Source organism: Maniola jurtina, chromosome 7, assembly GCF_905333055.1.
Source record: "Maniola jurtina chromosome 7, ilManJurt1.1, whole genome shotgun sequence".
NCBI lineage: Eukaryota > Metazoa > Arthropoda > Insecta > Lepidoptera > Nymphalidae > Maniola > Maniola jurtina.
Window position 1 is genome coordinate 5,456,484 of NC_060035.1, and position 12,704 is coordinate 5,469,187.

The 12,704-nt window shown below is 34.4% G+C and overlaps 1 protein-coding gene across 2 annotated transcripts in view; it reads right to left on the reverse strand.

The window, feature by feature from the left end:
* Nucleotides 1-12,704, reverse strand: part of LOC123866590 (elongation of very long chain fatty acids protein AAEL008004) — a 64,692-nt gene that overhangs the window by 11,326 nt on the left and 40,662 nt on the right. For both annotated transcript variants that reach the window (XM_045908235.1, XM_045908236.1), the window contains 4 exons: nt 10,174-10,364; nt 6,926-7,006; nt 4,848-5,010; nt 866-1,002 (listed from right to left, as the gene is read on the reverse strand). In XM_045908235.1, coding sequence (XP_045764191.1) covers nt 866-1,002; nt 4,848-5,010; nt 6,926-7,006; nt 10,174-10,364 — 572 coding nt within the window. The remainder of the gene's footprint in view (nt 1-865; nt 1,003-4,847; nt 5,011-6,925; nt 7,007-10,173; nt 10,365-12,704) is intronic.

Genomic DNA, 12,704 nt, shown 5'->3' on the forward strand with positions numbered 1-12,704 from the left:
TACTTAATCTAAACAGTTCAAGAATAATTGCGAAATGTGAGCTAAGGTTACAACGCGAAATATCCAAGAATTCCCATTAAATGATGTTGATTATTATGCTTCAGATCTATTAAACCTGACACAATGTCGCAGAGTTATTAGTAATTACCATAATATAAGGAAATTATGATTAAATTAGAATTATATAGGACTACGCCGATATATATTTTTAGTATAAATGTTTAGTAGTCAAGAGCCAATTTAAAAGGTAGAAGAAGAAAAGGAAGATATATATACGCGTAGGAGCGCGTTCTGCATACCGGGCAGATATACAAGGAACCAACAGCTTAATTTGCTATAATCCGCTAAACCAGACCAATCTGTATGGTGCAACATGCAGCATGCGATATGCATCGCCCGCCCTCCCATTGCTAACCATGCAGGAAAAGCCAGCTACCAAGCAAGCAATACGTACCACCACCACGCAGCACCACACAGATCCCATAACCACTCGACGCACGTTTCGCCCTGACACCTGAGCATCCTCAGGAGATGCACAATTGCCGGCTTTGCATATCGCATGCTGCATGTTGCACCATACAGATTGGTCTGGTTTAGCGGATTATAGCAAATTAAGTAGTTGGTCCCTTGTATATCATGGAATTTCGCACAGTAACGCCTGCTTCTATACAATACCGGGCAGATGTTAACGCGCCACGCTGCTGTCGCGCGTTATGTTTGTTGCAGCCTTTAGGTTAATAACTCCAACAGGAAATAACAAGGACATACTTAAGAAAAAAAATTACAAAACTACGCAAGAACCGATAATAATAATTAATGAGTCAATGTAATACCGTAGAATGTTGCACTAGAATGCGGTACTCACCATCTGGAAGGCGGTGAGGTACTTCTTCCACCATATGTACTTCTGGTACTTGGGGCCCATGGCTGACACCATGTAGTAGAAATACATGACGATGTGCACAAACGTGTTCAGCAGAGCGAAGAATGTACTGTGACCACCTGTAGCAAATGGAAACATATTATTTTTGTAATTATCGTATTTAGTAAACGTTTCATGTAAAAATACAGCTGATTTTGTACCTGCGCAGTAGGAGATTTATTAATCTACTAGATAATGACCCACAACTTCGTCTGCGTAGATTTCGATTGTTTGACGTGGGAATTCTGTGATTTTCCGGGATAAAATTTAGCCTATATCCAATATTCATTTCCGGGATGCAAGTTACCTCTGTACCAGATGTTTTAAAAAATCCCATAGGAACTATTTGATTTTCTGGGATAAAAAATTCTCGGGATGCAAGATATCGTTGAACCAAACTTCGTCCAACTCGGCTAATCAGATGAGCCGTGAAAAACTAGCATAAAGACAGCGATTTCGAATTTACAATATCACAAGTATGGAGGATTTGGTGGTACCTACGAAGTGAGGGGCGACGACGGCGACGACGACGTCTGTTCGGCCACATATTGATTCGTTAATCATTTAACCCTTCACTAATCTAAGAGCCTGTAAAAGGCTATAAGCTAAGAGCCGTACAACCATATAATCTCATGCGCAGACACATCATCTCCATAATCGCACGAAAACGTGAAGTAAACTGTAGCAGTAAAAATCAACAAATATGGTGCTCGCGTTTATTTCATTTGCAAAGACATGGCAAAGTTCGCACGCGTGCGTAAATTCTACCGATTACGTTTCTAGCGAATTGTTATATTGACGAATCTTTTAAGTATACCTTAACTAATTACTTGTACCAATACAGAAAAACGTTTATTTATTTGAATACTAGCTGGTACCTGCTACTTCGTCGCGATTTAGTTTTTTGAAACTCAATGAATTAATACACAAATTTTACAAAGGTAAAGTTGTAAGTTTGGATGTATGGGGGTAATCTCCAAAAATCTCCAGATTCTGAAAATCCTTTCACTGATAAATGGCTACATCATACTCGAGTGATATAGGCTATAAATTATGCGAATGAAGTTGCGGGAAAGAACTAGTGTATTTTTTATTATATTTTTTACCGAATCTCCGCAACGTCAAAAATAAACTAATAATACGGGCATAGCCGAAACGGAGCAACGGATCGACGTGTTTTTTTTTTCATGGATTATAGTTAAAGACCTAGAGAGTGACTCAGGCAACTTTTTATTCCGGAAAATCGAAAAATTCATTCGTCATATTTTAAAAAGCATAAATTCACGTGGACGAAGTTGCGGGTATAAGCTAGTTAGCTATAAGTATACGCTAAAAATAGTTTACAATAGAAATATTGTAAGAACCAAGAATGTACTGGTAATTGCCCTAATTATAATATAATTTCTAAAAAAGTACCTACCACAATAGTAATTGACGCGGTTGATTTAATCATTATGAGGTCATCCTATTCATTTCTCTCATCATAATTATGTTCTTAATAAGTAAGTCGTATTATTACATTTTGTTTTGTTTCATAACTGAAATTATCTTACGTATGTTATGAATGGAGTCTTAAATTAGTGTTTTTAATCGATATGGTTTTAGCTGTATTTGATGAAAATCCGCTCAGCCGTTTGAGAATTACCAGCTATTTCGTCAGTCAATATAGTCTAAATCATATAGTCAACATTCCAGCTCCGCTCTTATCATTTTGCTGTTTTTTAATATATTTTTACTGTGTTTGTTAAATAAATGTTTTTCTATTCTAAAATAAAACAGAATACTATTTTATTTTATGGTTTAATTGTAATAAAATACGAAAATCACCACCTATTATAAATGCTAGTGTGTTTGTTTGTTGGTTTGTCCTTCAATCACGTCACAACGGAGCAACGGATTTGTGGGATTTTTTCATGGGTATAGTTAAAGACCTGGAGAGTGACATAGGCTTTTTATTCCGGATAATCAAAGAGTTCCCATGGTATTTTAAAAAAACTAAATCCACGTGGAGAAGTCGTGGGCATCTAGTTTATATTATTTCCACTTATCTAATCAGCTCGTGGTATAAGTAATCAAGAGGATACTGCAATAATAATAATAATTAACCATAACTTGATGCTGCAACTGGGACAGTTTACATACAGCAGAGTTGTCGAGTTTGGGTTCATTGATTTGGTCTCAAGAATCTGATGATAGAGCGGGAAGGTGGCTCACTGAATTTGGGGGTGATTTAAATTTTAATTCACACTTGGAAGTTACAATCACATATCTAGTTACCTACAGCTATTAATAGAAAAAAATTACACGTTTTGGTAAGTTACCGGTAATTTTTTTAGTTTTGTAGTACAAAAGCAGCAACTCGATAATTGGCTTTAAAGTGTTAAAAGCCTGACAGATGTTAAATATTTACCTACTGGCCTTTAGCTAAAATACGTCTTGGAAAACCCTTATTTTTTACTATCTTATGTCATACATGATATTCTAGAGAGATGCAAGAAGGTACGAGGTTAATCTAAATACATATATAAAAACATATATAAAAGGAAAAGCTAACTGACTGACTGATTTATCAACGCACAAGCTCAAACTACTGACCGATCGGGCTGTTTGGCATGCAGATTGCTGTTATGAGTTATGACATAGACATCCGCTAAGAAAAGATTTTTGAAAAAACCCCTAAGGGAGTGAAATAGGTGTTTGAAATTTGTTTAGTCCAAAAACAAGAATATTAACCATGTCAATATGAGTAATAGTCCCCTTTGCTCTCCAACTAAGCGTAAAACTTTGTGCTAGGAGTGTAATTATAATAGTGCAACCGGTGAGGTTTCAGCCGCGGAACTTTCGAATTTAAGTCGAATTGGCCGACATTGGTCCCGACTCCTGAGTGTATACGTTTCATTAGGATCAGCCCGTACTGTGCACAACGTGATATTTCCCACAGAATTTTGTGACATGGAAATTGTATGAAGCCATTTGCACACATTATTTTCGCGAGGGCGTGCGTCTTCGTGCAATTTCGATTATCACAGATTCTGCGAAAAAAAATCGTAGTGAAAACTATAAGGGTATGCACTAGGGTGGTCCTTATTTTTCGACTTTTGAATTATCCCCGGGGCACTTTCTCATTTGATTATATACCTCTAAATATGAAATAAGTTTTTTTTTGTTTTTTGTTTTGTTAAGATTTAGAGGTCGCTACCAGCTGTCAAAATTTTTACAAAAAGCGTTGAAGGACAGCTCAAATTATGGTTTCATTTAGGTGTTTATTTTACATTTTACGCGCTCACATAGACAATCGGTTCTTTCCCTGCCTCCTCTCGACCTCTCATCTGTACCGACGCGTCGAGATTTGGACCGATCGCGATCATACAAACAAAATCATAAGCCATAAGCACTTCTCCATATTAACGTATTACGCCTATTATTCTATTATTATTTGTTATTCTAGATATATTACTAAGCCACATATCGATATATCTCTCCATTATCTATGCCCTAAAATAATAAATTAAAAAAAAAAAATTTGACCTTTTACTTAGGTATTTAAAATTCAAACCTTGGTAGCGACCTCTAAATGTCATTTAAAAAATTCAAAAAAAATACTGAAATACTTTCTAATGGTATATAATCAAATAACGTGGTGCTCCGCGAAATTTAAGAAAAAAATTTTTTTCTTAGGAATAAGGACCCACCCTAGTATGCACGCAATGACGCAAATTACATTTGTCGAATACGTGTAAAATTTCATTGCTCCAGGGATGGGCGATAGAACTGCAACGCAGTGTTTCACTAATGCACTTCTATCGATTATTTTGTTTTCGTTTGCACATAATATTTCGCTGATATCTAATCACTTATTATTGTGTATTAAGTGAATAATAAATAATTTCAATTCAATTCAATTCAATGGATTTTGGTACATTACCTGGCGCGAATTTAAGCCCGAACCAGACGGACATGGGCATGATGCCGTGGTGGATGACGTGCAGCGTCGACACGTGCTCGTTCTTCTTGCGCAGCACAAAGAACAGCGTGTCGAAGAACTCCGTGAATTTGCTGAAGTAGTACCACCAGCATGTGTTCGCCATCTGCGATTACGTTATCCATTAGTCTCTTTTTTATTTTTCTTTCTCGTCTGGCTTTACACAGATTAGCCAATGTCAAGTTTGTAGTTATTTACAAGTTAGGGAAACTATATAAGTATGGACGTCGTCTGTGCCGGCGCTCGCCGACAAACGCGCGGCGCCCCTTTAGAGCGCTTCCCAGTCAGTTCCACCACCAAAAAACTCCAGTAAAACACAAAAACCGGCCACTTTTAACAAAAAAAAAAAAAAACTCCAAAAAGGCGCCAGCAAACGCCAACACAGACGGAGTCCACTGTTTTCTTCGCTCTGTAAACCAAAGACTTCATTAGTCTCTTCTATTAAAAGTGTCAATTAACAATCGGTCAAGTGCGAGTCGGACTCGAACACGAAGGGTTCCGTACCATCCATCGTACAAGAATTTTGCAAACAAAACTGTCATATAAGTTCTTATCATTAATTAAGTAGATACTTTTATAAGTAAATAAAATCACAATTAATATCGCAATTGTAATTGCGATATTAATTGTGATTTTATTACTAGTTAGTATTATTTAGTTAAAGATTTACCTACTAACTACTGGTACGTAGAATATAAAGATAGATGTACTAAGATTATTTTTTTAATTATAAAGATAATATTAATTATATTTTAGATAATAACTTTTTATTCATTGTTAAAATTATACTTCAGTTTTGTTTGAATAATTTTATACTCAATTTAATTTCTCGAAGTAAGGAAACATTTTATTATTATAAAATAATAATATGTAAAAAGTTTATATTTAACAAGTAGTTACCTACCTACATCAATCATTACAAATGACACGTCATAAAAGCTATACAGATAGCACTAACAAAGAATAATTACGTGAATAATAAACAATCTACAAACACACATTACAGAATAAATGAACATACATTACTTAAATTACTTTTTAATTATGTATATTTTATAAACAAAGCTATTTATTATGCGAAAAAAGATTGATTTTACAATGGTGCGAAAAATTATGTTTTATTTAAGACTAAAATAAAATAACTGGTCAGAACACGCATTCAAATTAGTATTCTGTAATCAGTAATCACTAATCATGCTTCTAAACAAAACCGGCCAAGTGCGAGTCAGACTCGCGAACCGAAGGTTCCGTATTCGGGTATTTTTTCCGACATTTTGCGCGATAAATTAAAAACGATTATGCATAAAAATAAATATAATCTCTTTTGGAATGTACTTTGATTTCATATGATACTATACATATATATATACTTACTTGGTAAAGTTATCTTACTTTGAAATTGAAAAAACTAACAGACAGATCAGAACAGGAGACAAACAACGAAGTGATCGTTTAAGTGTTCGTTTTTCCTTTTGAGGTACGGAACCCTAAAAATAGAATAATAATGACGTAAGCGTCACTTAATATTTCATTGGTTTTATCCCATTGCCGCGGCCGGCCGATTCGGTTAAGTTCATGGTGTTTTACATACTGGTATAGTAACCAGATTTGGCCATTTCTTATTTCACCAATGTAATAGATTACTCGTTCGAAGATTTGGGCGTTAAATTTACGTATTCATATTAGTGGTAGCGATTTAATAGTAATAATTAATATAACAATTATAGTTTAATAACACAAGTTTGATTATCGTTTATAACTTACAAGACAACAAGCATATTTGTAGATTCAAATATAATTTTTCGTAAAGGAAATGCATCCATGCAAATTATTGCATAATTATTACGTACCCTATTAAATAGGCATCTGACTGTTTAAACATTTTATTTTACACATATTTTACAGTAATATTTCATTAATAATATTCTGTTTTTGTTATAATGTTCTGTTGTTTTAGATTTTAATATAAATTCGTATTCGATTAATGGATGTGAAATATAAAAAATATCGACGGTACTAACCCTCATAGCTCTAGGGCTCCGTGAGTAGTCGACGAGTTGACACCTGAAGTCGTAGTGGCCCCACCATCCGCTCGCCAAATACTGTGAAGAAAAGAATAAAACTGTAAACAAGTCTAATCCATACTAATATTATAAATGCGAAAGTGTGTCTGTCTGTCTGTCTGCTACGCTTTCACGGCTCAACCGCTGAACCGATTTTAATGAAATTTTGTACAGACTTAGGATACATTCCGGGGAAGGACATAGGCTACTTTTTATCCCGGAAAATCAAACAGTTCCCGCGGGATTCCTAAATACTCATCCGCTCGATCGATTTGTATGAAATTTGGTACCGAGGTAGCTTGCATCCCTGTAATTGACAAAGGCAACTTTTTATCCCGGAAAATCAAACAGTTCCGACGGGATCTTTAAAAACCTAAATCCACGCGGACGAAGTCGCGGGCATCCTCTAGTTAAAAATATTACAAAACACCACCCTGGCATAAAACGAACCAAAAAGTAACATTTGTCACACTTGCCATAAAATCACTCAAGATGATGCATGTATGGATTCTAATGATATCATACGTTAAACGATAAAGTTACTGCATATTATTGTAAATTGAACAGTTGAAAAGAGCAACCGCCGAGTTTCTTACTGGTTCTTCTCGGTAGGAACGGCATTCCGAACCAGTGGTAAATTATTTTGACGACGTGACGTGCAATACCGGGAAGTCTGGTGGTCTACATATCGAAGAGTGGAGGAGGTTTTTTAGTCTGTAGAGGTTAACATCTGCAGTAGAGTCGGGCATGCCAGACTCTACTGCAGAAATAAAAAAAGTACGTATAGTATGTACTATTAAGTATATATTCTGTGACATTAGTGAGGTAGGTACAGAAAAAAAAAAACAACAAACAGGCTAGTTTCAAAAGTAATATTTAAAACCTTGTGGCACTGTTATAACTAAGCAAGTTATGTGACCTTATGTTATGAGGTTATATTATAATTTAGTTTAGATATTTTATCAGATGTTAATAAAATTAAAGGATAGATTTATATCCTTGGATTACTTTAAATAACAAATAATATAACCAACCTGTACAATATAATTTATTTTAACGCGGACGCATGAAAGTATAATAAGTAACATTTACTTTAATGTTTTTAATTTTATTTAAAACTAGTTGATCCGTCCCGCTTCGCTTCGGAAGAATCTCTGAATTAACTTAGTTTCTTGGAAACGGCTCTAACGATTTAAATGTTAAGAAGAGTATATTCGTAATACGCTCCAAACAAAATTAGTTTGGCTCTCATTTAAATATTAACCGATCAAACTCAATGAAATTATTTAGATACATTCTAGCAACTATATCTAGCTGTTATTTTCCAAACTTCCGTTATAATACATACAAATCTTTTAACCCTTGTAACTTTAAAACTAGTTATTTTACGGATATCTGGCAAACCAGATATAGATATCAGTTTCTAGAACGTGTCTTCTTTACGTTGAATTTGTTTGGTAAGTATTCAAATGAGAACTAAACTACGTTTGTAATTTTGTATGGAGACCACCGTATTTTTTTTTATATTTAGATAATGTTCTCTTTTTTCAGGCAATTCAGGGATAACTCAAAACAAATCAAGAGACACCATGCGATGCTCGGTCGCAACCAGGTAAGTTACTAAATACAAAAAACATAACCAAACAATCATAGCGAACAATTTTTTTATATGAGTTTGCTATGAGTCTGGCAGCTAGCTAATTTATGTTTACCTTTACATTATGCTATGTTATCTTAGAACCACTATGTAAGAAATCAAATCAAATTGTTTTATTTATCAATGCGTTATGTTGCATTAAGCAGACTATGAGAAGTTCTAGACTGTTGTGTTGTACAAAACGTTACTATTATTATAAGAAATACTATTTCGAAGTGCTAAGTTACGTGTTTTTTATTTCCGGAATATAAAAACTTGTAACTTAGCACAACACATCATATTTTGTGAGATGTAAGCTAATTTTTATCCCAGAAAATCCGAATTCAAAAGATTAAAAAACGGACGGACGGACAGACAGACAACATAATGATCCTATAAGGGTTCCGTTTTTCCTTTTGAGGTACGGAACCCTAAAAATGGATTAAAAGCATTTATTTATGGATTTAAAAAGCTTATTATAAACTATTTGTATTTTTCCTTTATTTTCTATCATCACATATTAGACGATGCCAGCGACTTCGCCCGCGAGGATATAAAGGTTTTTTAAAAATACTGTGAAAACTCTTTTGATTTTCCGGGATAAAACTTTTTATGCTACTTACTACATAAGCATAAGCTACTTAGCTTATGTTTATCTCCAGGATGCGGGAATCTCATTACCACACAGATAATGTCCACGCCTTTATCCACGTGGGTTTAGGTTTTCAAAAATCCTGTACGAACTCTTTGATATTCCGGGACAAAAAGTCGCCTATGTCCGTCTCGGGGATGTAAGCTAACTCCGTACCTAATTTCGTTGAAATCGGCTAAAGTCTAAACGGATGGGCCCTGAAAAGCTAGCAGACAGACAGTTACACTTTCGCATTTATAACATTGGAAATTAGAATGGATATGGATTATAGGGCAAAAATTTATTCACGAGTTGTTACCTACTGCCATGCTTCTATGTGATATAAAAACCGCAGTGTAAATATATATTCTAGAATAATAACTTGAATCGTATGATATTCATGAAATAAGGAAATACTTTGAAATTATTGGTCCCCGCAAAATTTTCCTTTTCTCACATATCGCTTAGGATTTCAAACTACGATCCATGTTTAGACCAATTGTGACTTAAATTATAATTACATACTACGCTTGAATTATGATAATTATTGTAAATATTGAATATGAAAATTAGTTCTGACAAAACATGACACGTGTTCGTTACTTCTTACTATTATTTAAAATAGTATTTTTTTTTTTTATAAAGAAGCAATTAGGGAGTACACTCCAAATGCTTAATTTGTGAGTAATTATATGTAGGTATAATAATAATATTTAATTAAATACATCATTTTTTACTGATAAAGCTATGATTGGTAAGTTACTAAACATTATCATTTTATGTACTGAATTAAATTGGTGTAATTTTATGTAGCAATTTTTATTGATTTTTATTTAGCCTATCGTCTACACTAGCAATAGTTGAGAATTGAGATTGCAACTGTAGAGTTCATGTAGATTTTGCTCTGAAATTAAAGCTAGTGAAATATATTTGGCTCACCTCATAAAATATCCACGCACTGAAAATAGTTTGTGCCATATTATAGACTACGAGTATATTCCTAAGTTCGAAGGGTTTGCGGTTAGCCATCAGCGTTGGGCCAATCTTTCGCGCGCACACCGCGTAGCATACACACGCAGCCAACGTTGGCCAGGGTGACGACATCATTGGCCAATCCTTTACCCTGGGATCTGAAACAATAATATATCAAATATAAAACAACCTTATCTTAAACTCTTTATTCGCTTGCAACATAGCGGTTTGCGCTTGTCATAGGCTTAAAAATTAAATACACAAGCCTAGCTGATATCTGTTTTTAGGATTTCCTACCCAAAGGGTAAAACGAAGTCCTATTGATGTCACTCTGCTGTCTGTCTGTCTGTCCGCGGGTCACAGGTCTCTAGCTCGTAGACGAAATTAGTTGCAAACCTGAAAGGTTTGGTGTAGAACGTTGACCTTAAACCTATATTATTGAATAAGAAATTCAATTCAATTATTTTTCAGGAGGCTTCCCGAAAAAAGAGCCGGGAATTATTTTTTTCTTACCTTTAGAGCTCATTGAGTAGAGAGTATGAAAATATTTTTACTCTTTTTTTTTCGTAAAAATAAAGAACGAGGGGTCTCTGACATTTTTTAATTTTTCTGACCGATGTCTGTTAGTCATACCTACTCATACATCTCAAGTTAAAAAGACGGATTTCACGATAAATATATTATCACGAGTTTAATCTCTTCCTTTAGTGATTAATTTTTTACTGTCTTAAGTTTAACTGATGATTAAAATGAGGTTTTGACAGTTTTTGCGTGGGAAATTAGTAAGGTTCAAATTAAACACGCATTTAAAGTTTTTTGTGGTAATACCCATCAGTGTTCCAACGGGGGTTAACATCCGGGTACTTAGTTAAACAAGAAAGTCATTGAAATAATGCAAATATGCGTACACAGGGGGTTACTCGCTACCAATGCCAAAACGTTATTGATTGCTTTGCTTCTTGATCTATTTTATAGGTCAAGAAGCACTGAAGGCGAGATGAGTGAGGCCAACCAGCTATAATATGACGGATAGCGATACCGTACGACGGCTATAATTTACAAGTATTAAGCCGAAAACAGTCCAATGTCACGTTCCTTTGCGGAAATAATCAAAATTAGCATTTGCAAGTTCATAAGTTGTTTAAATATACCCTTGAATTTTCGATCAATGTCGCTGTTAAGATTTTTAATGTGAAAAGTGGCTGTAATTTGTCAGCTAAGTATTTTGTAATTGAATAAATGTCATTTACAAGTGTAAGCGTTGATTTTCAAAAACTTCTATATATTTTATACTTACTTAAATGTTCGCAAAATATTGGGGCGAAAAACAACATTAATCTTTTGCTTAGCAAAAGCTATGTAATTTTTTGTTTTTGGCAATTAATAGAGGTTAGGGTCCTAAATTGCAAGAATGGTGACTGGCGACCCCGCCCCGGAAAGCGCAGTGTTGGTGATCTTCCACTAGGCGAACAGACGACATCAAACTAATCCCAGGGAGCCGCTGGATAAGGCCGTGGCGTGTGGAAGTGTGGACAGTGGAAGCCCCTACAAAAGACCTATCTATGGCTAGGCTCTATCGATTGACGATGATGATGATAATTTGTTAAGCAAATATGTATCTACGTAGGTAGATTCTGTATTTTAACGTTTAGAAATCAAAATACCTATATCTCAAAGGTTTTTGTCACTTTTTTTTAATAGGTATACAATTGGCTCGTTTGATTGTACGCGTATATTATGTGTATAATGTAGCAAACAAACAAAAATATAACAAGCAAATATTTAAGTGTTATTGATGACATAATGTACGATATTTATATTGTAGCTTTAGTAGGTATCCACGTGCCGGAACTAGAAAAGAAAAACAAGGAACTATGTTTTTCGTGCCGGCGATGTGTTTTAAACTTAAGGCAAGACCTATTTGACTAATCGCAAAAATGCTGTATTTTGAAGTAAATTGTTTATTTTTCTAAAGCATTAACAGCTATTAAATACATGCAATTAAAAACTTCAGTTTGTGAAGATTATAAGGGCCTCTTTTAATTTAGTATACATTATCCCAATAAAAAAAAAAACAAGTTGAAAACATTGCTGTTCGCAACTTGTTCTGTAAAAATTTTCTTTAACATCTTGATACTTTGAAGCCAACCTCCAGAAAATGATATGTTTAGGTTTAGCAATCAATTCGAACTGTTAGTTTTATACTAAATGTTTTTCATTTCTTAAATAATCTAAAACTAACCAAAAAACTTCCTGTGCTATTTATTTTCTTGCAGGCGCTCTATGGAATTCAGTGTCCACTGGACTGTCATGGCGGAAGGACTGTGCGCGTCATTTCGTCGCAAAATATTATTTAAAATGAATTTAAGCTTATTATTTTTGAATGAAAGTTGTGTTTATAATCGTTGAAAAATAAAATAGGGATTTTTTCATTTCTAAATGAAGCCTGCTTATATACTAAAATTTATTCTAAAGTTACGGTTTTACCAGGTAAATAC